Source organism: Cucumis sativus, chromosome 1 (genome assembly GCF_000004075.3).
Source record: "Cucumis sativus cultivar 9930 chromosome 1, Cucumber_9930_V3, whole genome shotgun sequence".
Taxonomy (NCBI): Eukaryota; Viridiplantae; Streptophyta; class Magnoliopsida; order Cucurbitales; family Cucurbitaceae; genus Cucumis; species Cucumis sativus.
Window position 1 is genome coordinate 986,100 of NC_026655.2, and position 25,962 is coordinate 1,012,061.

General features: G+C 33.2%; 3 protein-coding genes and 1 non-coding gene across 7 annotated transcripts; all 4 read right to left on the reverse strand.

Moving 5' to 3' along the window:
- Nucleotides 1-617: 617 nt before the first annotated feature.
- LOC101208453 (protein KINESIN LIGHT CHAIN-RELATED 3) lies at nucleotides 618-4,431 on the reverse strand. Of its 4 annotated transcripts, none has more exons than XM_004138063.3 (3): nucleotides 4,041-4,431; nucleotides 1,488-3,527; nucleotides 618-1,143 (listed from the first exon to the last, which is right to left on the reverse strand). In XM_004138063.3, exons 2-3 carry the CDS (start codon nucleotides 3,485-3,487, stop codon nucleotides 933-935), a joined length of 2,211 nt encoding a protein of 736 aa, XP_004138111.1. In that variant the 5' UTR covers nucleotides 3,488-3,527; nucleotides 4,041-4,431; the 3' UTR covers nucleotides 618-932. The 4 variants fall into 4 exon arrangements, with proteins under 4 accessions (XP_004138111.1, XP_031746038.1, XP_031746036.1 ...); XM_031890178.1 differs by having other exon boundaries at nucleotides 1,488-3,523; nucleotides 4,041-4,423; XM_031890176.1 differs by having other exon boundaries at nucleotides 1,488-3,523; nucleotides 4,019-4,423.
- A 6,175-nt stretch (nucleotides 4,432-10,606) lies between these two features.
- TRNAL-UAG lies at nucleotides 10,607-10,686 on the reverse strand. Its single transcript has one exon. It is a non-coding gene; the product is annotated as a tRNA-Leu (tRNA).
- Nucleotides 10,687-12,575: 1,889 nt separating this feature from the next.
- Nucleotides 12,576-15,429, reverse strand: LOC101208694 (CASP-like protein 4A2). The gene is made up of 3 exons (XM_031890180.1): nucleotides 14,677-15,429; nucleotides 13,553-13,688; nucleotides 12,576-13,002 (listed from the first exon to the last, which is right to left on the reverse strand). The coding sequence occupies exons 1-3, from the start codon at nucleotides 15,345-15,347 to the stop codon at nucleotides 12,808-12,810; spliced, it is 1,002 nt and encodes a 333-aa protein (XP_031746040.1). The 5' UTR covers nucleotides 15,348-15,429; the 3' UTR covers nucleotides 12,576-12,807.
- A 2,491-nt stretch (nucleotides 15,430-17,920) lies between these two features.
- Nucleotides 17,921-23,449, reverse strand: LOC101209272 (protein EXECUTER 2, chloroplastic). The gene is made up of 11 exons (XM_011659180.2): nucleotides 22,877-23,449; nucleotides 22,187-22,303; nucleotides 22,040-22,105; nucleotides 21,444-21,550; nucleotides 21,282-21,363; nucleotides 20,146-20,844; nucleotides 19,655-19,781; nucleotides 19,294-19,463; nucleotides 19,089-19,163; nucleotides 18,513-18,605; nucleotides 17,921-18,428 (listed from the first exon to the last, which is right to left on the reverse strand). The coding sequence occupies exons 1-11, from the start codon at nucleotides 23,210-23,212 to the stop codon at nucleotides 18,327-18,329; spliced, it is 1,974 nt and encodes a 657-aa protein (XP_011657482.1). The 5' UTR covers nucleotides 23,213-23,449; the 3' UTR covers nucleotides 17,921-18,326.
- Nucleotides 23,450-25,962: the final 2,513 nt, after the last annotated feature.

Sequence of the window (25,962 nt, forward strand, 5' to 3'; positions counted from 1 at the left end):
CAGAAACTGCCCTTTTTGAATATTTCATTTCCTTTCGTTACTATTTTTTCTTTAAATCTTTTTATATTTAAAAATCTAAAATTTTGAAAAAATATATCCATTTTTTTAAAAAAATAATTTATATTTAATTACTCGCGATCGTGTCCTCACGAATAAACAAATCAAGAATCTTACCTAAAAAAATCGTTTAGCCAAATAATATTTTTTAGTGTGAGCTTTTTCAATTTTTGAAAATTTTACCACTTTGTTATATTCTTTACAAAACTTTATATTTTTATAGTCTTTTAGAATGAAGGGACAAAATTGTTAAAACTATATAATTTCTTATTTGGTAAATATTTTACATGTTTAATTGTATTTTTAATATTTAAAATATATAAGATTTAGTTGTGCTTTTAATTTTCAATTTCGTACCAAACATTGCTATTTTTGTTTGTAACTAATTAACTTTCCATCCTCCAATGGTATATAAAGGTCACCAGATCCCCTCTCTGGCTTCTCTCATACGACCATCCAAGTTTGGTTATCGGTTACCGAACATCGCTCAACTAAATTCAAACACCTGAAATAAGATATAAAGCGATGTCTGGTTAATGCAGGAAGGTAATCAGCTTATATTTATGGTACAAAAGCAGGAACCTCATTCTTGTAGTTTTCATTCAAAACTGCTTCAAACAATCTTGTAATTCCAGAACAATGTGATATACAAAATGACAACGCCATCGCTTACGTGTAAAAATATACAGAACAATACAAACTTCATACACAAATACAAGATAACTTAATCGACAATGCAAACAAAACGCCAAATTCTAGTATTTGAATTTCAACAACCTAAAGAATCAGGAATTTACTCGCGCAACTAGCCGTGTTTGTGAGAATCGGTTCTAAACTATGCGACGACGGTCGGTCATGTGTGATTTAATCTTTTATCAAACCTGAATTCCTTTACTGTTTACAGTATGAGCATTGGCATCAAGAAGAGTCTCGAGTGATCTCGCCTTTCGGCTCCGAACTCTACCAGCTTCTTTCAACAACTCGGACAATCTTCTCTTCTCATCGTCAACGTCAGGATTGGCTGTCCCAAGTTTTTCCTCTCGCATGCCAACAACATACTCCAAGATTTCAATTGCATCATCCAACCTGTTTAGAGTCATGAGAGGAGAACTAATCAATTGCATCATTCGCTGCTCAAAGAAAACTTTCAGCGACTTCCTACTCTAAACGTAAACCATGAATTATGAAAGGAAAACGTGGAAAAGTAAATCCTAAAAGTAGAAAGTGACAAAAACAGAATGATGCCTGATGAAAAACAAGACCAGAGTCCTAGCCGCCTCTTAATGAGGACAACAAAAACTGGTGACATGATAACAAAAATGAATTGGTTATGGAGATCCCCACAGTTCCAGAAAGAGATCAAGGGAAATGGACAACTTCAATTGCACTACTGATCATGTGTTATCATAATAGAAGGATGATTGCATTACCTGCCAATTGCATCGTATGTTCCAGCAAGGTTGCTATATACCCCGAGAGTATCAGGATGATAAGGTCCATATTCTTGCTCTAGTATGCTCTTGGCTTCTTCAAATAACTCTACAGCTTCGTTTATAGCGTATTTCTGAACACACACAAGCCCCATTTGATTAAGGGCTATACCAAAGAAAGCAGATTTTTTCTCTCCGCTGTTGCGAAGCTTTGGAATTGCATTATTGAAGGAGTTGTAAGATTCAGAATAGTTCCCCAGCATATAATACAAGACACCCATCTGGGCTTCTATTCCAGCAATGGTGTTTTGCTGTCCCGGAGCATCATTATATATCTTCAAGGCCTTGTGCAATAATTTGACTGCTTGCTCAACTTCGTTCATTGATTCATAAATAGCTGCAATATCAGTAAGACCACTAGCAATCTCCTCCGGAGGAATTCCAGGGACAGGCTTTTCATAAATTCGAAGGGCGTTTTCACAGTATGATACTGACTCCCTCATTTTTCCAGTCTTGTTGTACAAATCAGCAAGACGAACAAATACTGAACCAACTGCTGGATGGTTTTCTCCCTTGGTGGTTTTGAAAACAGTGAGGGCTTTCTGATAAGCAAAAACAGCCTCGTCGTAACGGGACAAGGATAAGTATGAATCTCCAATACTGCAATCAACTGCAGCCACATCAGTCTCTTGGCCATTTGCTACCATGGCCATGCTGGCTAAAACTAAATGCTCAAGCGCAGCTTCATGATCTCCTTTTGTTTCACATATGAGGCCCATAAGCCTCCTATCTCCAGCCTCCTCAAGAGAAGCAGGGCCAACATTCTTTTTGTGAATATCGAGAGCCATTTGACAAAATTTCTCGGCCTCGTCAAATCGCAAGGCTTGAACATGGGCTTCAGCTAAATACCTATAGGTCTCCCCAACTCTTGGGTCTGTTTCTCCTAGGACTTGTTTCTGGACCTCTAACCCAGTTGTATAACAGACTAGAGAATTTTCCAGCTGACCCAGCATTGCATACGTATCACCCAACTGCATGTGGCCTGCAAATTTAGCCAGTGCATGCTCGTGGCCTTCCTCGATGGCAGGAATCTCAATTGAATGCTCCAATAGAGGTATAGCCTCACTGTACTGGCCTAAGCTGCAGTATATTGCTGCTGTGACGTGCAAACACATAACAAGTTCTAAGTTGGGTTTGCCATTTGCAGATAGTTCAAAAGCTTTTGCAGCACGAAGTGCTATTAAAAGAGCTTTCTGCAGATTCTCCCCTGACGAAACTAAATTCCTTGCTTGCTTAAGTAGAAAGGGCCCTAGATCTGGATTATCCAACATTAATTCCTCGAAATCCTCACTTCCATTCTGCATTTTCGAGCCCCTCAAAGGTGAATCTTTCTGTTTCTTTAATTGAGCAGCACCCGGACTATTTTTTTTCGAATTCTTTTCATTCTTTCTGCTAATAGGGGGTTTATCCATCAAGCCCTTGCCCCTGGGACTTGATTTTGGAGATGTCTCGTGTTCCAATTGCAGGTGAGGAGATTTTCTTCCAGACGGACGTTTTGAGCTACCAGGTTGGCTATTTTCAGCTTTCTCCTTCTTATCTGCAGACGGTGAATGATTCATGGAATCAACAGGAAAATCATGTTCATGCTTCTCAGCAATATCTTCTTCCTCCTTTATTATCTCTACCTCCCTCATCTCTCCTCCTACAAGATGATTCAGTTCAGAATCAATCCTTGATTCCTCACCATCAGAACCAAAGCTACGCCTTGAAGGTGACTGATCCGAACTTTGCATATCACAAACATTCTCATAAAGCTTCTCAATAGAGGTGTCAACCAAGCCATCAACAGGGAAATCAACATGAACACTTCCAGGGCTCTGAAGACTCAACCCGCTCCTCGGCGACTTGTTTCCATACGACTCTTCAATATGAATCGAAGAACCATTATGTTTATTCACAGCCCTTTCTTCATTGATTTCATCCATGACAATTCCCGGCATCTCACAATTGTTCAAAATCAGTAGAGAACCCAGAATCTAACTACACATTCAACAGGCAACAGCAACAAAACTCATAACAAATACAAAACACATATATATCTGCACACCCAGAAAAGAGTTCATATACATTTCCAATATAGCCCAGAAGCAATATAAAGCATAAAATAACGACCATCCGATTCAATAGTTAAGCAAAATGACAACCAAAGCAGCTCAATTATACACACGTCTTATATCAAATAAAAACCACCCAATCAAAGCCGTCAAATTAGATACAAAAAGTAAGAGAAAGGACAAATAAAACAAAGATCGATCATCCAAATTCGATGCGCGATTACCGCAAATAAATTCCCCCAACGAACACAGGGAAACTTATAAATTATAATAATCATTAACTTTATAACCAAAAACAAACCCACAAACAGCTTGCAGGCAATAAATACAATCAAACAACAAAAGAACAAACAATCAAATCAAAGCCAACATAATTGGGTAAAAAAATAAAATAGAAACAGATCAAGAAAAACTCACAAATAGAATAAAAACCCCGCACCTCAAGAGAAACCCATCACGAAGAAACGCCTAAATATTACGGTCTCTGGGTGGAATAGCAGAGATATAAAGAGAGAAAGAGAGAGAGATGGCAATATATAAATAGGAGAGAGAGAGAGAGAGAGAGAGAGAAGAAAAATGGGGCGTTTTATAGGTGGGTAGAAGGGATATATAAGGAGAAGAAGAGGGAAGAAAGCGAGGGAAATAAGGGGATTGGATTGAAGAAGAAAAATGATCGGAAAGGATGAAAATGGGAAGTGACTGATCGCCCACCGGGGACGGCCTGCAAAGAAAGGAAGAGGGCGACGGCGACCTCTCTCCCACCGGCGAGGTCCGCAACTGCAACCGCCGATTTTCCCCTTTTTTTTCTGTTTGGAAAAAGCTTCCTTTATTACACATTCTGTTCTGTCTCCGCTGGAGAATTCAACGTGGCATCCCCATCTACCTCCCTCTGAATTGACCATTTTGCCCTTCCCAATACCTTTTTCTTTTTCTTCTTTTCTAAATATCTAACTATATTATTATACTCAAAAAAAAAAAAAACTTTTAACTATCTATTGTTGCCTGCAAACCCAAATAATTTACAATTTTGCAAAAAACCACCCAAAAGTAGTTTAAGTTGTCGCAATTATACTCTTAAAATTTTAAATTTATAAATTAAGTCCTTCAATTTATCCAAATCTTTAAAATTAGGCTATCAAACATACATAATTGTATAAACTGTACTAACTATATAAGTTTGATTACTCTATTTTTTTCACTTCTAGGTTCATATTTTATTATCATTGTCAGTTTGAGAGTTCCATTATTATTATTGAAAGTTGATGAATCATTTGTTGAAAGTGTAGTCTTAAGAAGTTGAGTTATATGTTTATGTTCATATTGACTTCGAAGAGATTGGAAATACGAATCACTAATTTCATGGTTGCCAACACGTGACACATGTGTTCTGCTAACCTCGTATGTAATTTTATAAAGTCTCGTTGTGCATTCTTAGGAGCTTTTATATTTTATTTTTACTATAAAGTTAACATATCATAAATTTGAGGGATTGATTTGACGAAAAATGTCGTTCTATGCAAACAGCATGTCATGGTTATGAAGTATACACGTTTCCTTCCTTATAATACTAAACTTATAATATCACTTTAGTCGTTGGAGAAAAGTCAATTTTGTAGTCGTGGTTAGAAAAAAATGTGTCAACTTCAAAATTAAAAACATTGTGATATATTTTGTGATTAACATGTTATTTTAAATCTAGGTTATGGATCAATGTTCAAATCAAAATTCAAATCCTAGAGATTAAAATTACAATATTAAACTATTTATAAAAAAAAAAAAAAAAAAAGTTCCAAACGATGTTAATAGGCCAACTAGAAAGGTGTTAAAATGTATCCATCTAAACAATTTCTTAGCAATACAATCTTCTTCCAATTGCATAGATACTAAATTGTTTGTTTTTTTTTTGTTTTTTTTTTAATTTTCCTATCAAATTTATTTCTTCTACGATGTAAAATTGTTTTACTTTTTTTGTACTTTAAGTTTATTGTTTTATTTTATTTGATCCTTTTGGCCAAATGTCTTCGTCTTTCATTTAAGATGTTATGGCGTTCATGTAGATCATTGACAATTTTGTTTCACCAATCTTTTTGTGCTCCATAAGGTTGATGTGTGATTTCTCTTAATAAATTATTTTACAAGTTTAATTTATAATTTTGTTCATGATGTTTACACTTTGTTTTTTTCTCAATCATTTTTAGTGCACAAAGTCTTTTGAGTGTGATTATAAAGTAAAAGACAAGTAATGAAAACGGAATAAGTTAATTTAGTTTGAATCAAACATATACGTTGTTTGTAAGGACAAATTTATTCTTTCAATAGAGTTACAAGATTTAGCTATTTCACGAATAATTATCTTTTAGGATGAAATACTAATACGTGAATGGATCATTTGAATCATGATACTTAATTCAATGAACACTACACACATGTAAATAATTGTATAGAAAAGAGAAACGAGTCCTCAAGGGGTGTGATCGTAGTTGTAGTCAAGATTGGTTGTCAAAGTTTACAACCTAATAAAGCGAGTGAAATAAACAGTAGACATTAAAAAAAGATTTACATGATTTACTAATAACGTGTTAGGTTTTGTTCAAACGAAGAGTGAGATGTTAGGTTTAAAGTAATTATAACAAAGGCACGTTATCATCAACAAATAACAACGTTAAAGTGACAACAATAGTAGCTAACAGTAGTTGTTTTTAGATATTGTAGGTAATTTTGAACCGAGGAAACTTGTCTCAATAAACACTGTAGACATTATTTTAATTCCGAAATAAAAGCCAAAAACAAAAACGACACAAACCCCCAAAGCAAACCTATAGAACAAGAAATTAACGAGTTAGAAGTTATAAATACAAACACACAATAAAGAAAAAAAAAAACAACTTTAAGCAACAAATTAAAGCCAAAATTAAATTCGTCGTTAGATTAGGACAATAAAAATTATAAATGCACCATAAAGACTATTTACTCTTTGATAAGAAAAAGTATTCTTAGAGGTAAAGCTTTTTTCAATTCTCTTTTAATTCGTCAATTGACTAATGTACATAACTTTAACCTAACGTTCACTAATTTCCTACACGAGCATTGCCATTTTCATACAAACAAAACAAACGATCATTATTCCCTTACTTCAAATCTCGACATCAACCCTAAAGTTAACTACAAACTTAATTAACAACATTAGATACGAGGGTAAAGTCGTAATAGTGTACATTAAATTTATGTAAAGAAAGAAACTCATTTTTCATTCTACAAGAGAGGGAGGGGGAGAGAGTATAAGTAAATTACCATGTCGTTCACGCTTGTATTATCACTGTCGAGTGTGTGGGCAACACGAGTACCCCAAAAATAAAGAAAAGAATTAAAATTGATAAAATTGAAAACCTCACCTCACCTCACATATCCACGTGAGGCACTAAGTAGACGTAGGGATGGTCCTATCCTATCTTATTTAATTCCAATATTACCCTTCTTCTTTTTTTAACCATTTTACCCCTTCCATTGCAAGCACCACTTAGTAATTGATTAAATATTAGTTGTTGTACTTTATTTTGATATAATGATTCCTATGATATTAGAAATCAATAATTATTAAATTGTATCACATCACTCTTATCAAGAGGGAAATGATGACTATATATATATACACGCACATGCATCAAACCATAGATTAAATTACATTCTTTTTAAATTATTTCTTAATCTTTTACCTATGGTGAATTTTACAAACAATTGTAGTTAAAAGAAAAATAGTATCGTGAGGTTTAGTTAAGTGGTAAATGACACAACCTTCTTTACAGGGGTATGCATTGACTAGAATTTATCTTTTTTGTAAATGTTCAAACTGGTTTAATCGACCCTGAACTCCTCCTCCTTATCTCTAATCGATCTTCTTTGATTTAGCAAATAATTATTTTTTCTTTAAGATTGAAAGTTCTATTTTCAATTCAAAACTATTCTAGCTGAAATTAAAAGGGAAAAAATGTCTCACATTCAAATACAAAAGCAAAGACAATAATTCAAAGTTATAGCATATAGAGAGGTTATACATAGCATTAGTTGTAGGATAATTTACAAGGCCACACTTTGGATAGGTAGAAGGGTAGTTTGGGAAACAATATTTTTATGAACCTTTTTGCAACAAAGTGCTATAGGGTGGAAGTTTATGGGATGGAGGAATGAGTTAATGGCAAAGCAATCATTAAAATAAGATGTTAATGGAGATTTAATAATTAATTAATCACACACAAAACATATAGAAAAAAATAAAAAGAAAGAAAAGAAGAAGAAGAGATTTGAAATAATAAAAGGTTTTTAGGGGAATGTAGTGTTTTATTAATTATTATTAAAGAAAGAAGGTGTGGAGATAAGAATAAGAAAGCCCTGAGGTTTGCGGTGATTGGGCCACGTTTCTTAATGGGATTACTCTTGAAAAGTGTAAAAAATTTCTGTTTCTATCTGAAAGCGTCTTTTCAAACTGAGCCTCCTCCCATGCTTTCAGTTTGGTGGTATCATTGTCTTCTCATTTTCTCATTTAATATTTTAAATATAATTAAATATATAGTGTTTGGAAAATTATATATATATATATATATATATATATTAAAAATGCATTAAAGTTGTAGAAATTATGATAATCCAACGCTTCTGTAAATAAATTTTTTGGATCGATTTTGTATCTGATGTTCTTCGCTGTGATTAATGGCTCTTCCAAGGAAGATTTTTATGAAAGAAAAGTTTATGATAGGGTGATCCTTTATCGACTTTTCTAACTATGATGGTTATGGAAGGTTCTCTCGTATGTTGAATTGGTTTTGTTTAATGAAGTTTATATAGTTGGTTAAATTTTTATATTTTTTAAAAGGCCTCACACATGTATATGTGTTTATATTTTATCGCATGTAATCGATATTTTAAATATGATTTTTTATTTTAAATATAATTAAATATTTTATAATTTGGATTTTTTTTGTATGATAACATCCATTTAATTCAATATTTACTTGTATATTAGATCAATGAAAATATGGAAATACTCAAACAGTCATGGAGAGTTAATCCTATGACTTGATTTCCTCTTTCATTGCTTAACACATGCAAGTCGGTATTCAAACCTTTTTCCTACGTTTTGAGTACCTTTTGAGTACTTTTACGGACAGGTCGCTATTGCCTTGAGTCCTTTTCCTCGCTAACTAATAGGGCTAACTAAGAGGTCCGGCCTAAGGTCCGGCTTTTCCATCTTTCAGGGATATCGATCCATACATCCGGCTGCCTTGTTCTTCTTTTTTCGCCTTCATACTTTGATTTTGCTTTTTCTTCATACTTTTGGGGGATAGGGGTGTATTTACTCAGCTCCTTGAAGGGATGCTTGAATTGTGTTAGAGAAAAAAAAAAGAATTAGAGTTTCATTAACCATTTACCATTCGATCGAGCTAAACCCCAATTCTTTTAATTTAAATATAGTTTGAGAATATACTTTTTATTTTTATTAATTAAACATCTAAACTCTAGTAAACAAACCAATTTGAATTTGATTTTTGTTTCTTTTTTTTTGGGTGTGTTTGTGTATTGATTTTTGTTTGTTTTTTTTTTTTTTCTAAATATTTGTAATTCCCTCACAATATTTTAAAAAAGAACGTTCAATTTTTAAATTGATACAATTATTGAAAAATAAAGAAAATATCCAAATAAGAGACGATAGGTCAACGGAAAAGATAAGAGTGAAGTGAGGCAGACGGATTTGACAAATCGTAAAGCGAAGTATGGGTTTATTGTATGGGTCGGCCCAATGGACCCACCTCAACTGCCCACCTTTTATCTCTCTCCTCTACTATTTATGGCTGTCGGTGTCTTTATTATGACAAAGATTTTCAGGCCCATTATAAGCCCAACATTCAAGAACGAAGGGCCTTATGTAATGGGCATGCATTTCACTCTCCTCTTCTATTTATGGCTGTCGATATCTTTATGATGAAAGATTTCCAGGCCCACTATAACACCAATATTCAAGAACGAAGAGACTTATGTAATGGGCCTGCATTTCACTGGGAAGTAGAAATTAAAACTCAACGATATATTTTCAGGCCCATTATAAGCCCGATATTCAAGAACGCAGGGCCTTATATAATGGGCTTGCATCACTCTCCTCATCTATTTATGGCTGTTGGTGTCTTTATTATGATAAAGATTGAGCCTAATGTAATGGGCTTGTATTCTACGGGGCCGCATAAAAAAGGACCTTATGTAATGGGCTTGCATTTTACTGGCCCGCATAAATTAAAACTCACAATATATTTTCAGGCCCATTATAAGCCCGATAATCAAGAACGATTGAATCACTCTTCTCATCTATTTATGCGTGCGGTGTCTTTATTATGATAAAGATTGGGCTTTAGGTAATGGGCTTGCATTTCACTGGGCCGAAGAAAAAGAGGGCCTTATGTAATGCGCTTGCATTTCACTGGCCCGCATAAATTAAAACACAATATATTTTCAAACCCATTATAAGCCTGATATTCAAGAACGAAGGGCCTTATGTAATGGGCTTGCATCACTCTCTCCTCATCAATTTATGGCTGTCGGTTCTTTTATTATGACAAAGATTGGGCCTTATGTAATGGGCTTGCATTTCACTGGCCCGCATAATATAAAACCACAATATATTTTCAAACCCATTATAAGCCCGATATTCAATAACGAAGGGCCTTATGTAATGGGCTTGCATTTAACTGGTCAGCAGAAAAAGAAGGCCTTATGTAATGGGCTTGCATTTCACCGGGAAGCAAAAATTAAAACTCGCAATATATTTTCAGGCCCATTATAAACCCGATATCAAGAACGAAGGGCCTTGGGTAATGGGCTTGCATGACTCTCCTCATCTATTTATGGCTGTCGGTGTCTTTATCATGATAAAGATTGGGCCTTATGTAATGGACTTCCATTTAACTGGGCCGTAGAAGAAGAGGGCATTTAACTGGGCCGCAGAAAAAAAATTAAAACTTTTGACAGCTGTGGGATTTGAACCCACGCCCTTTCGGACCAGAGCCTAAATCTGGCGCCTTAGACCACTCGGCCAAACTGTCTTCTTGAAAACTTAATCTCTAATATTTTTAATATTTTAATTAGATGATATTATAGCTTTTGATTTTCAACTAATATCGATATTAATTTGAACTAAGTTTTTTTGACATCTTACTACAGAGCTTATAAATAATATTTTCTCATTATTACCAAACGATTTATATTTATATAATTTATTTTATTAACATCCATATCAGTTGAGCTAAGTTTTTTTTTTTTTTGACATCTTACTATAGAGCTTATAAATAATTGTTTTTTTCATTAGTACCTAATGGTTTATGTTTATATAATTTATTTTATCAATGCAACAGATATGGAGGGAGGTTAAAAAGTATATTTCAATGAGCAAAATGTAGTCAAAATATAGCACATGCTTGAGTTTGAGTTTGACATTTTAGTTTATAAGTAATTATGTACAAAATTTTATTTTAAATAATAAAATTTTTGAAATGATTTACAAATATAGTAAAATATGATAACGTATATGAAATAGATTATTGTAGGTTAAAATTATTAAATGTATTTATCATATACAAATATATACCAACAACAGTATAGTGTGGTCTATCGAAGATAAGCTCTGATATATTTCAATATTTTGTAAATTTATTTATTATGTTATGTTTGAAGACGACCCTTTAAAAATTTACTTCAAATAAATAAAAATATATTAAACATCATTCTTAAAATAAAATAAAAAACATAATTATTTACCTAAAATGAGTTTAGAATAAGGTTTAATGAAAAAACAATAAACAAACGTAAGAAAACCAGACAAAAAAAAATGTGGTAATAGATTAATAACAATCACATTGGAAGATTGCTAATTGAATTGAGTTTATGAATTAATATTTATATCATCTCTATTTTTTTTTGTTTGAATTATTTGACTTTTGTTTTATTAGAGAGAGAAAAAAAAAGGGAATTGAACATTATTATCTTCATGATTAAGTTTTATAATTAAAAATGAGTGACATTTTGACAGCTAGAAAGCATACTTTACCAAACCAAAGTTCCACTCTTTTATATGATTGAAGGTAAGTGACACATCCATCAACAACTTTGTTCATGATGCTTCATAAATTAATAAAAAAAATGTAAAAAGTGAGACTTCAACACGTATTTGATGAAGACGAAAAGACTAATTTATCATACGACGTTTTATATATATTTATAATAATCATAAAATTGAGAGAAGTTGGAGTTTAGACTAAATTGTGATTAAGGGAGAGAGCAACTCCATTCAAATTTATGTCTTAATTATGGATGTCTCAACTAATAATTGGTTGTGCAACCAAAAAAACTCAATATTTAAAACATCAAAATATGAAAGGAAGTTTTTTTGTACTTTGGTCTGACCTAAGTATTTTTTAAACGAAGTTGGTTGAATAAGAACAATAGTTTTTTTTTGCAGAGAAATATAATATATAATTATGGTTTTTTTAAAAAAACCTAAATTTTAATTTTTAATAAATAAAAAAAATTTAGGAATAAATTTAAGAATTTAAGAATTATTGAAATAAAAGTGAAAAAAAATGAGAAGAAATTGAAATTTAAAGGACTACAACTAAACAGACTTTAAACTTTAAGACTAAAAATGATATCTAATTATTATAATTACTTTGGAACAACCAAAACTATATATATATTAAATTCTTTATGTTTGGAAAATTTTCTTTTGCTAGTTTTTCTTTAGAAATTAATAGTACACATTTGATTTTAATCTACAAATATTATATATTTTTCAATTAACTTGGACGAAATTAAACATTCAAAACAAAAGAAAATCACATCTAAAGAAAAAAAGAAAGAAAACAGCAAAAACAATGAAAAAAAATCCTAAATGAAGTGACCATGAAAGGGATCAATGTGTTTATAATGAATTAGTTGATAGAGCAAAAGAAGCTTAATTTTATATATTATATATTAAAAATATGCAATAAAAACAATCCAATAATTATACAATTTGGTATCCTCTTTATTGTAAGGTCAAATCTAGCTATGATATCTTATCTTTGTACAACATAAAAGAGAGAAAAAAAAAATTAATTTTGGATTGACAATCAATATGAAATTTTTCTCTTTTTTGAAAAAAAAAAACGAACATGCTTGAGATTTTAATATCATGCAGGATCGCGGGTGCAAAGGTTGTAACCAGAGATAAGTGAACTAACAGCAAATGCAACAAAGGCAAGGAAGGACATGCTGACCGATGCGCTCGCTAGCTGCGTGAACTCGTCTTTTCCCCAATTCGATTGCCAGTCGTCAACACGTGTGGCAGCCGAGGAAGATGATGATATGAGAAGATATGCCAATACCTGTCAAATACAATCAATGCAAGGATTACATCAGTAGTTGATGCAGAACCGAAGCAAGCAGAGTATCTAGAGATATCAAGAAAGTTTACGTTGAGACTCGTGAGTGTGAAGACTTAATAATTAACCACTGTTATTTTATCTCGTTGATTGATTTATAGCTTGTTTGAATTGATTTTCCAAGTGATTAGCTTAAATACAGTCCAAATAAGTCCCCTAAATGTTTGAGGCTTACAATCTATACGACACAATCAATTGTTAAAAGAGACAAATGATCAGCAGATAGTTCATCTTGGATGGAATGGTCATTTCAAATTGCATAAACCTTCAATTGACTCAAAAGCTTAAGTTAATGGATGATGACAAATTTAATATTATATCATCTAACAATTCTTTTAAGTATTCTAGGCTAAGTATGTTATTCATCAGGTAATAGTACTGTACTAAACAATCCTATCAGTTTGAGCATAGAAACACATTCATCGAAGCAGACTAGCAATGAAAGTACGTATGAAATAATATTCATTCAGCTCTACGTATTTGCACAACTAACCTGATCCATGAAGAAGTCAAAATAACAACGAAATTGATGGCGTATCATATGGTTCTTCTTGATTAGAGTAAAGACAAGGTCAAATGCTTGAAATGCGGCATACACGAATGCAATTATATTCACAGTAAGGCAGTACCTGTTGACAAATAAACTTGATTAATAATATATGGCAGGAAAAAAACATAAAGATTTCTAGAAAATTGAAAAAAATTTGAACAAAATGAATAAGAACTATATCCTTTAAGTAAAACATTCACGTTATAGCATGGAAAAATGATGTATTCTTGAAATACAAGGGAAGCTAAGAATAATGGCACACATGATTGATCGCAAAAAGGCATGTAAATTAAGAAACAACCCTTAACACTGAGATTGCTTCCACCACAATCCTTCACTCACAGTACACACAATTGAAATTATACCGAAAACCAACATGGGAATTGAGAATAAAAGATTTGTAACTTAAAGCAGAAATCAACTGGAGGAAGGACATATAAAAGTTGTTATGTCAGAGCGTTGGAACGTGTCTTAAAAAGTTGTGGGTCAGACTGAATTAAATAGAGTAGTAAAAGGATTCATTTGGACTGTGATATCATTGAAAACTCGACAACCAATAGGTTGGAATGAAGGTGACAGCTCCATTTTTAACATGGCACTCGTCATTGAAAATAAGAGGTGCCTTCAAATTGAAGACTGCAATTAAAGCACCAAATCATGTGATGATAATGTGATATGCAAAGAACAGAAGAATGACAAAACAATTCATCACAATAATTGTTTCAAGCTTTGATTCTGCTTGGAAGGAAATTTATAGCATCCAAAAAATGAATTGGTACGGTAAAAATCTATGAGGTCCCACTGGGTATACTACACGTTAAAGATTAAGGATGGATATCTAGTCAATGCTAACTGAACAATGAACTAAAAAAATTAAGTCTGCACAGATTAAACAGAAAGAATTGAACAAACGAGACATTTCGTCAATTCAGGAAGAAGATAACAAAATGAAAATGTTCAAACTCCACTACAGCCAAAAGCACACTCCAATTCACTTGATTCTATACTTCAATCGCACTCAGATAGAAAACAGGAGTGAAGAATCGAAAAAGAAAAAGAAGAAAAACCTGTATTCCTTGTACCGATCAAATGAATCGCCACTCCAACCCTGCGTTTTATCAGACGCCATAACCGAAAAAGAAATCAAACAAACTGCCACTTCACACACTCTAAAACCTAAAGCCGCCTTCACCAACGCATCATCCTTCGACCTCCTCGACATCGGCGCCATTTGCTTCACCGGCGATCTTCCACCTCCACCTCCACCAGCACCAGCACCACCTCCACCACCACCACCACCACCATTCTCCTCACCTCCAACACCAACCGGCCCTACTTTAGTAACAGACTGCGGCACTTCCTCTTTCATTGCACGATTAAACATAATCTTAGAAGAAGTCGACCTATCACCAACAAAGTTCACATTCTCCAAAGGCTTCCGAGAAGCAGCATAAGGAGACGGAAGAGGAGAAAACTGAGTACTCTTATCAACAACATCAACAACAACAATCGCCTTAGAGTTATCCGGCAGCTTCTCAGGTGAAGTATCGGGAGAGGCGTAAGGAGGGGTTTCCATAGGGTCACCAGCGTCGGATCGAAGCGGAGAATGAAAACGCAGCGGTGAATGAGGAGACTCCATATGACTGTGAACCGAGGAATCGGAATTTCTTGACGACGATTTCTTCATGGAAGACGACGAATCGTTCGATCTTTGAGCTCTCAATTTAGTTTCAATCATTTCTTTCTTTGGTGAGAAATTTGAGGGATTTTATTGAAACTAAAAATTTCGAAATAAGAAAAAAAAGGAAGAAAAAGGGAAAGCGAAGGACTTTAGTGGGACTCCGTCTCGTCTCTAAGTTCGCGTTTTTTGTATAAATGAAGCCACGTGGCATCGTTTTATTAATGGTAGTAAAGTAAGTCGAGAATATATTCGGGTGCGGCACAGTGTAGAATGTTTTGGGAATAATGATAAAGACTCTGATTACACGTAAGGTTTAAGTGTGACGTGGAAGAATGTTATTGACGAGAGAGGATTGAGAACAGTGGGTGTTATCGTATTTTAGAGTCTCTCCGACAAAGTAAAGCGAGAGCCCAATCCTACGATTCCTTTTTATTTATTTATTTTCAAAATCGTTTTGTTTATTTTAGAACAAATTGCAATGTAACCACGGAATTTTAAATTAATTAATTTAGGTATAAATTTGAGAATCCAATTTTAATGTCAGCAATATATAAATTTTAATTTGAGAGTGCTTTTTGATTATATTGTTCATCAAGAATACATGTTTTCTTAGTTTAAAATTTAAACATCCATATGATTGATTAATAATTAGTTTTTTTATAAGTGTTTATATATATATTTGTGTTTGAAAATCTATTTTATCAAATTTTAGTTTTGAGTTTGTTTCTTTAAAATAGATTATTTTTCAATCTCGTTCTTTAAGAATGCATTTGAAAAAGTTACTAAACACCCGAAAGAAATTAAATATGTATTTTTTAATTTAAGCACTTTAAAAGATAATCGAAACACAATTTGACCAGATGCAACGCTTTCATCGCGTGAGGTATTGATGCAATAATCAATCATCTGCAACCGCTCGAACTCAAACTTATAACTACTTACCACAGTTAAGGAATTTAGATTGTACTCATTCCAATTACTGGACTCAAAGAGTCCGATATTGTCACTCTTACCGTCCTATGAACATCATTTATTGTAACAAGACTATTATAGTAATGATTATTGTAGAGATAAGATCGAAGGTTCAAGCATTGCTTTTAGAAATAGTGTACATATTTCTTATATCTTTTGTAAAATATTTGTAAAATATAGGACAACCTAGCCTATTAAGAATATAAATACTCAGCAATATTTAAAACTTACATTGGCCGGAAAAACAAACTTAAAAAATATCTATCGAAATCAATATTAATCAACTTACTATATCTTTTATAAAATATTTGTAAAATATAGGACAACCTAGCCTATTATGAATATAAATACTCAGCAATATTTAAAACTTACATTGGACGGAAAAACAAACTTAAAAAGTATCTATGGAAATCAATATTAATCAACTTACTTTGGAAGGAAAAAACAAACTTCAAAAATATCTATCAAAATCAATATTAATCTTGATATCGATATCAAGGTGAATATTTTAATCCCAAGTTATCAGTAAGTATAAATCTTTCTATACAATTGTCCACTTCGACGATGTTTAGTCATTAAAAACTTGAGGAATTTCAATAACTTAAGAGGTAGTTGAAGTTCGAATGGTATTAAAACTTAATAACAAAGAAGAAGAAAAAACCATGTGAACATAACACAAAAGAACAAATGAGTAACAATATTTTAGAGAATATTTGCATTGCTTGCAAAAAGGAATTTGACAATTATACATGGTAAAGTTTGTTCCGCAGAACAATAATGAAGTCAAGACAAGGTCATCAATGATTTGACAATACTTCACTATGTATGAGAGAAGTATCTCAAATTTACCCCACCCTGTTAAAAGAAACGTCCAAGTATGCATATCTAGTGCTTCACCTATCTTTACACATCCTACCAATTTGTCATCTAACAAATTAACTTTTTGTCTTCTTCGAAATATTTTGATTTACAAGTTATTAAGAGAAAACCACGTTAAATAATTTAGTAAAACCAACAAAACCCAGTTCAAAATATAGTCTAATAGAACAACACATAATAATTGAAGCTATACCTTCTTTTTTTAAAAAAATTATTGTGGACGCCTCATTTTCATGTACAAAAAGTGGAAAGAAAAACGATAGCTATATAAAATTTCATTCACCCCAAGAAAAGCAAAGAAAGATTCCAATTTGAAACACCAACTTTATGATCCCTTCTCTTCCTCCTTTTTATTTGCTTCTCCATGGCATCAAAACTATGAAAGTAAGTCATAAAGTAGACTCCTTCATCCATAATATATAAAGGCATCATTTTGTAATGTTATGAAGTGGACTTTACTTACTTACCCACTTCCTTTACACCAAAGAATATACTTAACAAAGCATAGCATTTCTTTCTGACCAACAAAAAGAAGAGCCACTAGTAATACCTTTCTTCCTTTTTTTTTTTTTTTTGCTTTAAGGCTACTTGTTTGCTTTTCATTCCCAATCAAACTTATCATTTTCTGCATAACCCCCCCCCCCCCCCCCCCCCCCCCCCCCCCCCCCCCCCCCCCCCCCCCCCCCCTTGTATTTTAGCAATGAAATCAAAAGGCTTCCTAAAGCAAAAGTTGAGTGATTTTGTTAATAATAGCATAAAAGGTATGTGAAGCAACACAATGAGCTATAGTTTCAAGGCTTTCATTGAATATTCAGGTTAGGTGGTACTATAAAAGGTCATGGCCTATGTTTCACATATTATTAAGTAGATGTCAAATATTTTCACATGCAAACAACAGGGTGCTCACAGATACTCTTCCAGAATCACACCATTATATGTTGAATCATCAAAATTTGATATATACCTCGGGGGAAAAGGGAGTAGAAGATATTTTGAACTATATTAAAGACCAAAATTTTGCCTGAAAGAGGAAATGCAATGGGAAATACGTAGCTGGAAGAGTCTTCTTTGCTTGAACCTTTCGTTACAGAGATTAGAACTTTCTTCCTGTTTGAAGCCAGCCACTGTCATTCATCAGATTCAAAAAGGATTGAACCAAGATGTGAGGCAAGAAACGAGCATATATCATTCGGGTAACTTCAAACGGTTGAAGAGTACTAGGAAACTGTGCTCAGGAACTACATAGAGAAACCCGAGATCTGCACCTTTGACATATGGCCCAATACCCTGAAGAATTGGAGATGAAATTATATATACTGATACAAAAAATATGGTTCTTATTCTTGGTGAAGTTCTTATCAGTTGACTTACCCTGCCATTTAATTGGAGAAGTTCTCCATCAATCCACTGGGGATTTCTGAACCCAAATTCAGCTATTCTACCTTGGCCTTTATAACTTGCAACCTGAATACACAGATTTTTTAGTTAGTCTCGCTGTCTAGAAAGATGGGCTGAGCATAACATTTTAACAAAACTTAAAGTAAGCATGTACACAAAAACCTCTCGACAAGTTTTATTTCACTCAGAGTAAAAAGCCCATTTTTTAATTTTAATTGAGAAGCTTATATTTGAAATTAAACTAGTTAGAAACCATTTTGGGTCCATTCTCTAAATATTAGTTTTGAATATCATTTTATAGATTAATCTTTCTCAGCTATTTTCTTTTGTTAGATACTTTTAAAAGTACAACTACGTGGTATAGTATAATATAATGTCATTTGGTCGAGGACGTGCAGTGTGGTATTTCTTAATCTGAAACCCTTAATTAGTGGAAGTGGAACTCCATAACACCATACTACTCCCACGACCGAGTGAAGATGTAACACACTGCAAACTAGAAAGCATAAGTTAGCAACGACGAAAGTAGAAAGGACATATGGTAAATACCACTCCCAGTTCATCTGGATATATTCCACGGTTGGCATTGCGGATTCCTCTCCCAATTTTAGCCCGAAAAGTAACCTAAATTTATAAAAACATCAGGTCTAGAACATCATAACATCATTGCTTACAGATTCAATACATGCAAACAGAAAATTTGTCACTGCACTAAACATGTAAAATCATAACAGTATTAGAATTCAATTTAGACCTGGCCAGCCGGAAGATTAAGGTCACCAGTCAGCTTTACTGCCTCTACATACTCAAAGAACTCTATATCTGAAGTGTCGTCCTTGTTGTCCAAATCATTCCAGTGTCCAAATTTTCGTCTCAACTGCACCACCTCAGTGCCATAAGGGCCAAATGCACCAACATAGAGACCTGCTCCACAACGAGTGTTATCACCATCCAAACGTTGGTGCAACTCAATTAACAAGTGATCTCACCATCTAAGCATGGGTTTGACTAACATCTTTTTTTTTTTTAAATAGAAACAAATTTCTGATTCATAAAATGAAAAGAGGCCATGCTCATGGTTGCAACTCATGTCAAAACAAGAACAATCAACTTACCATCAAATGGATCTAGGTCTCCACTCGCTGTAGTAATCCGATTGAAGGTAGTATATTCAGATAGTTTACTCCGCTTCTGTGCTTGACTGACTGCCCGTTTGACTATCTCTCGAACATTCCTTGAAATCTGGAATGAAGTGGTTCAGTGATTTTGCCATAAAAAATAAATTATAACAGATAGAAGTCACAGCCCACGGTGGAGGACACTGCGGAGTTTGTCTTACCCATTGTTACCTTTACAGAAAACCCTAAATTAAGTAGTACAAACAATATTACCAATAAGGCAGTCAATTCAAAACTCCCCTCCTACTGTACAGGGTTAAAGTTATAAAATACTTAATATACAATTCAATAACAAATCTCATTATCATCTACACCAAATCTAAGCTTTTATGTCAGTCTGATTAGTAATTCTATGTAACTTATTTTGCTTCCTAGAGGGGGAGGGAGAGAAGTAATTCCTAAATCCATGGCATTGAAATCAAGCTCACCTTGGGAGAAACCTTATCAACACCCCAAAATACTTTGGCGACATCAGCTGGCATAAGCTCGGAAACACCTTGGGCCGCTAAAGCTGCAACTTTGACCTTTGAGACTTTATTTTCTGCAGCATCAAGATCTAGGCTTCTCTCGGGAATATGCAGCACAAAAGAATCCCTGTCCATATTCTGAATAAAAGCTGGATGGCGTACAAACTCATCCTTTGTAGGAGTCTCTTCACTGTTATGTACAACCCCACCAATATAAAGCTTCACATCTAAATCCTTTTCATCATCACTAGCATCACTATTCTCACCTAATGAAACTGCCTCAGGCTGAATCTCATCTAACCTATCCATTTCATCATCAGAATTCCCACTAGTCCCTGTCTTCTCACTATCTTCTTGCATCAGTTGCTTGACAGAGTTAGCGTCATCAATGACTTCCTCGGGAACATTGGTATTCATTACTTTAACTTTCAATCCCGGAATTTTATCTTTCAAAAAATTTATCACCCCCTTTATTCCCTCTTCAGTAGCTTCTTCCATAGTAACACCCTTTTCCTCACTTTCCTCCTTCGTGACCACATTCTCTGGAATGTCTACAGCAGTTTGATTCTTGACTCCAGATGTGGACGGACTATTTGAAGGCTCTGATGGTGAACTTGTTGAAATTTTAGAATTTCCTTTGGATCGTTGCATGTACACTACCTGCAACATATGCAAATTGAAATGATCTGTTCACTAAATTTTAACGTCAAATGCATGGCAATAGACCAATAATCAATTCCTACTTAAGAAAAATTAAACATAAATGCATTCTTTTGTTAGCCCACGTACCAAATAAAAGAATATTTAGCCTGGGTTTCTCATGATGCAATAAAGCAAAAAGATATTGGATTAGAGATAGAGAATAAGCATTAAATTATGGGTTAAACATAATTTAATTCCTTAGCAAACTGAAAACCCTTGAGTTCCAATTCTAAAAGCAAAACCTCAGTGCAAGTTATTTACGTTCTATTCATTTGAACTCTGAAAACAAGTAAGCAGCAAAAACCTCAAATGTGAAAGAGAACATGAGAAGGCTTAGATGATAGATACAGAACAATATTTTCACAGAAAATGGGTAAGTTTTCAAGTGAGGGCACCTGCATGACATATCTCTCTTCATCATCTTTGACAATAAAAATCTCAAACAGTGGAGTTCCCGGCGATGCAGTAACCAACTGTCTGTGACAGACAATAATTATGAGTGAGAGTTTCCTAAATAATAATGATGTCCACTTTCACAAATGAGACAAAGAACTTACCTTGGACTGTAACCCCTACCAATAAATCTGCCAACTCCAGGTGTTATACGTATTAATCTGCCAAAGGGATCGTCTGAATCTTGAGAGTACCCCACCCACCATCCCACCTGCTCAAAAAATGGTTCAAAAAACGTTAACAAAATCTCATTACAAAGAAGATAGATTTGACTTTAGCAAATATCATGCCCCAGTCTCCCGTTATATTAAAATTGGCAGTAAGGACATGGTGATATTTCATACACAAACCGTATCAGACAGTGAGAAGAAAAGTCGAATGTTTATCTAAGAAGGCCCTGAGAGACGACCAACTAGCTCAAATTAAAAGCCCAACTTCCCATGTTTTTCACCTGATAAGTAGATAACTAAGAACCACTTCTATTCCATTGTTCATTAGCTACTACCGGTAATTTTTGGCAACAAACTAAGATGTGGGAGAAAAAGTATCCTGATTCAGCATATAAAGATAAAAATAATCAAGAAATAAAGGGCTTGTTAAGAATAGCTTTCTAAATACTTTAAAAATGTGTTTTTAAGCACTTCAAAAGTCATTCTAAACTAGCCCCAAAATGTTTTTGGGTAGAATCCTGCAAAATTACCAATCCACTTCCTGTGCATTTACACAACATCGAGGCATCTTGGTATCGCTCCTCCTCTATTGCACTCTGCAAATGTATTGAAAAATTACATTAAGAGGTGACCATAAAGTTGACGATCTTGGAATGTAATGTAAATCTTGCTATGACCTTCAGCTGGTGCATAATTTCAGTAACACTGTCCTTTCGTGCAGTTTCAGCAATAACCAGCTTTAATTTTGCAGCTTCTTCAAAGTCTTCTTTCTCAACAGCCTCTTCAAGTTGAAACTGCAGCACACCGGCTAGAACTCATGAGCCAATAACAAGTAAAACACCAACTAAATTAACAAAGAAGTAGAATTCTACATAAGAGCATGAAAAAGACTTACAAAATTAATGTAATAAAAAGTAAGGAAATACATATGTAGAGAGCAGCTGGTTAAACTACTGCCCACAAACATGTCTGTTTAACAAGCAGAACACCAGCTTAATTAACAAAGGAGGAGAATTCACAGAAGAAATGTAAATAAAAGTAAGGAAGTACACATGTAGAGACTAATTGTTTAAACTATTGCTCATAAACATGGTTGTTCAAAATTACCCAATTGAGTTATGTTAAAGAATTGAAATATGGAAAAAGCAAAACGGGTGAAAAGACAACTGAAAATGAGACCCAAAAAAAAAAAAACTATTACCTTAGAGAATGAACACAAAATTTCATTGCATGACCCTTATATTCCATTATGAGGCAATAAAACTGAACCATAATCATCAAGAAACAGATGAAACCCCACTTGCTAAAATCCAAAATCATCCCAATCTCCCACAAACACAAACAAATCATAACAGAAAACAGCGCACCTTTAGAACAGAGGCAAAGTTTTCAGCCTGCTCGATTTCGGAGAAATATCGGTTCCACCTAACCCAATCCCATTCCAAAGACGAGGAAGAAGAAGAAGAAGAAGAAGACAAGTTGCTATTACTCTCGCTAGTACCGCCATTTGCACTACAACGACAAAACAAGGCAGAATTTCTTGGATGTCTAGTAGAAATAACAGAGAGCTTGGGATTATTAATATGAATAGCACAACCCCAACTCATAATCAGCCTCGAATCATTGGATTTCTTGGGAGATAAATCGAAAGAACAAAAGGGAGTGAATTGAAGCATGGGAATTGCTTGCCCAGCAACACCCATCTCGAAGATTTCACAGTTCCTTGTTCTTGCTGTGATTGGGTTGGCGTTAGATTTTGAGAATTTTCTCGTGTAGTTGAGAGAGGGAAAGATGAAGAGAGAGAAGTTCTTGTGATCGATGAAAGGATAGAATCGTTTCAGCCTCGGATAACTTTTTAGCCAATATTTCTATGACGAAGAAGGCCCATTTCAGATTTGTTGGTTTCTTCCGCACCCCCATGAAAAATAAAAAGCTTTTTTTCCTACTAACACCACCGAACCCAAAAGAATAAAATACGTTTCCAAATAAATGATTTTTTTGTCTTTTAATATTTTTTTCTTATTTTAACTTTTTTTTTCGATAATATTCAAACCTATAAAGATAAAAATATCTCGTTAACATGTTGGATATATATTTTGTTATATTTATAAATAATTTAATATTTATAAATAATTTAAAATATATCATGTGAGGATTAAAATATAAGAAATAGTATTTGAAAAAAGGAAATAGGTATTTTATGTTCATAATGTCAATAGTTTGATTTATCCCAATTAATTTATAAGATTCTTCAATTATTTTCAACCAATGGGTACTCTTGTTAACAAAGCTTGAGTTTTCTTATCATTTACTTTGAAGTCTTCACTTAGTATTTTGACTTGTACGGTTGAAAATGGCTGATTTTGTCAGTGTTTGATTTCCTTGAATAGTTATAATAAACAAAAGAACTATGAAGATTGCAACCCATTTAATTATTTTACAACTATAATGTATAAAGTATTCTTTTGTTTAGCTAAAAAAATCAAGAAAAATATCACGTGGAATTCAAAAGTCAAGACTAAGGATATGTTCAATTTTATTTTCATGTATTTTATATAAGAAAAATGGTAACATTTTATAATTTCTTTTATTTATTTATATATATATATTAGCAAATAGACTCAAATTATGGATAAATATAACATGGTGCCAAAAAAAACCATAAATATAATAAAATTTAAATTCAATACTCACAGCCTATCACTAATTATCACTAATTACCATATTACTAACCCTAATAGAAGTTTATCAATGATTTAAGACAACTAATAAAAAGAACTAACCCTAATAGAAGTTTATCAATGATTTAAGACAACTAATAAAAAGACAACTAATAAGAATTATCAACGACCACCGACCACCCACGAATTTAGTATAGATTTAAAACTCAAACCCCAACTAAATCATATTTATATAATATATTTTTAAAAAGTATTTAATATTTATAGATAACTTAATAGTTTAAACCATTTCACTAAAACGTTAATAGTTTAAACCATTTCACTAAAACGTTATTTTTACAAATGCGAATGTATTGATACCCTCCCGATTGGTTCTTTAAATGCACTGTCTTAGAACAGGGTTTAAAATGGAATATACCCATTTCTTTTATTCCCTTTTTTTTTTCTTTTTTGACGAACCCATTTCCATGATTCTACTTCTACAAATGGACAAGTGTTCTGCCACTTTATCAAATCAATAATTATCATGAATATCTTCTCAAAAAAAGAAGTAAAAAAATATCTGGAATTTTCAAATTTAAAATATACAAAAACGATAATAATAAAATGTATTTATTTTAGAATCCGATGGATCCGAAAACAGTTTCTAAAAACAAATATATAATGATAATTCACTACCAGAAATGGAATTCAAATTCTACACTAAACTAAGCTGCAAAATCAAGTCCGTTTAAATTCCTCAAAAAGAGAACAAAGTTGAACGCAATCTTTAATATTACGTTTAAAAATGTTATCTTCGGGAATTTACGGATCCGGAAAGATGCTTTTTTCGGATTTTGTGTTTCTCCTTTTTCTGTGACCATAGGCCAAATGTTTAAATAAAGAATGAGTTTCCAAACCTTATGATTAAATTTATTTTATTTCTTGATTTCTATAATAGCTCAAATGTTTAATTCAAGTCTTTATCAATTAATAAAAATCAATTTTTATTTTTAAACCCCACACTCATTTAAATCAATTACTAATAATTTAACAAATTTTTATCTAGGGGCTGAGGGAAGAATGGGTTATCACTACTTATCATCCAACTAATAATGGGGTTTTTAAAATCTTAAAATGGTCTTTTTGAAACCAAAAATCAACAAGGATCTTTAGAAACAAGCGAGGGCAACTAAAAACTATAATTCCAAATCAGAAGAGGAAACCAAAAGTTTAAATCAAAGAAAAGAAAACGACCAGCAAACCTGGAATGGATAGACATTCTCCAAGGTAATTTATGGTGGTGGGGCTCCTTGTAGATGGTTGTGGCCAAAATTGGAAGCCATACAAACCATACCAATCATTTTCTCCAATATGACCTAATTCCATGTACAACACAAAGCCAATAATATTGTTATTATTAGTAGCAGGAACATAAGTTTTATTTAATCTTCTCCTAAATTTATCTTTTTCCTTCTTTTTGCAACAAAGACGAGGTAGAAAGGATTGAATTTCCAACCTCCAAAGAAGAGGCAAGAGCATTTTGGTCCACCCTAGTCACGGTTTCCTTAGTTATTTCACAAAAAAACGCGAATACATAATAATAGAGCTGTCAACATTAGAAAACAACTCAAAATTTGAAAGTTGTTTTGTTACATGCGTTTTAATTATTTGACTATGTAGCTTTTTCAAAATACTTATAAGGATCATATTCTCGCTAAGGGCATGCTTGAATTTTTTTTAATGTTTAAAATCCCTCCAAAACATATTTTTTGTAATTCAAAATCAATATT

Bases quoted from the DNA above. Each gene is read 5' to 3' on its own strand.
- LOC101208453 (XM_004138063.3), bottom strand. From the start codon at position 3,487: ATGCCGGGAATTGTCATGGATGAAATCAATGAAGAAAGGGCTGTGAAT. The intron at 1,144-1,487 runs GTAATGCAATCA...GACTCTAAACAG, and splicing joins ACATACGATGCAATTGGCAG to GTTGGATGATGCAATTGAAA.
- LOC101208694 (XM_031890180.1), bottom strand. From the start codon at position 15,347: ATGATTGAAACTAAATTGAGAGCTCAAAGATCGAACGATTCGTCGTCT. The intron at 13,689-14,676 runs GTTTTTCTTCTT...ATTTGTCAACAG, and splicing joins GATCGGTACAAGGAATACAG to GTACTGCCTTACTGTGAATA. The intron at 13,003-13,552 runs GTTAGTTGTGCA...TGTATTTGACAG, and splicing joins TTGACTTCTTCATGGATCAG to GTATTGGCATATCTTCTCAT.
- LOC101209272 (XM_011659180.2), bottom strand. From the start codon at position 23,212: ATGGGTGTTGCTGGGCAAGCAATTCCCATGCTTCAATTCACTCCCTTT. The intron at 21,364-21,443 runs GTAAGTTCTTTG...TGTCTGTCACAG, and splicing joins GGTAGGGGTTACAGTCCAAG to ACAGTTGGTTACTGCATCGC. The intron at 20,845-21,281 runs GTGCCCTCACTT...CATATGTTGCAG, and splicing joins AAGAGAGATATGTCATGCAG to GTAGTGTACATGCAACGATC.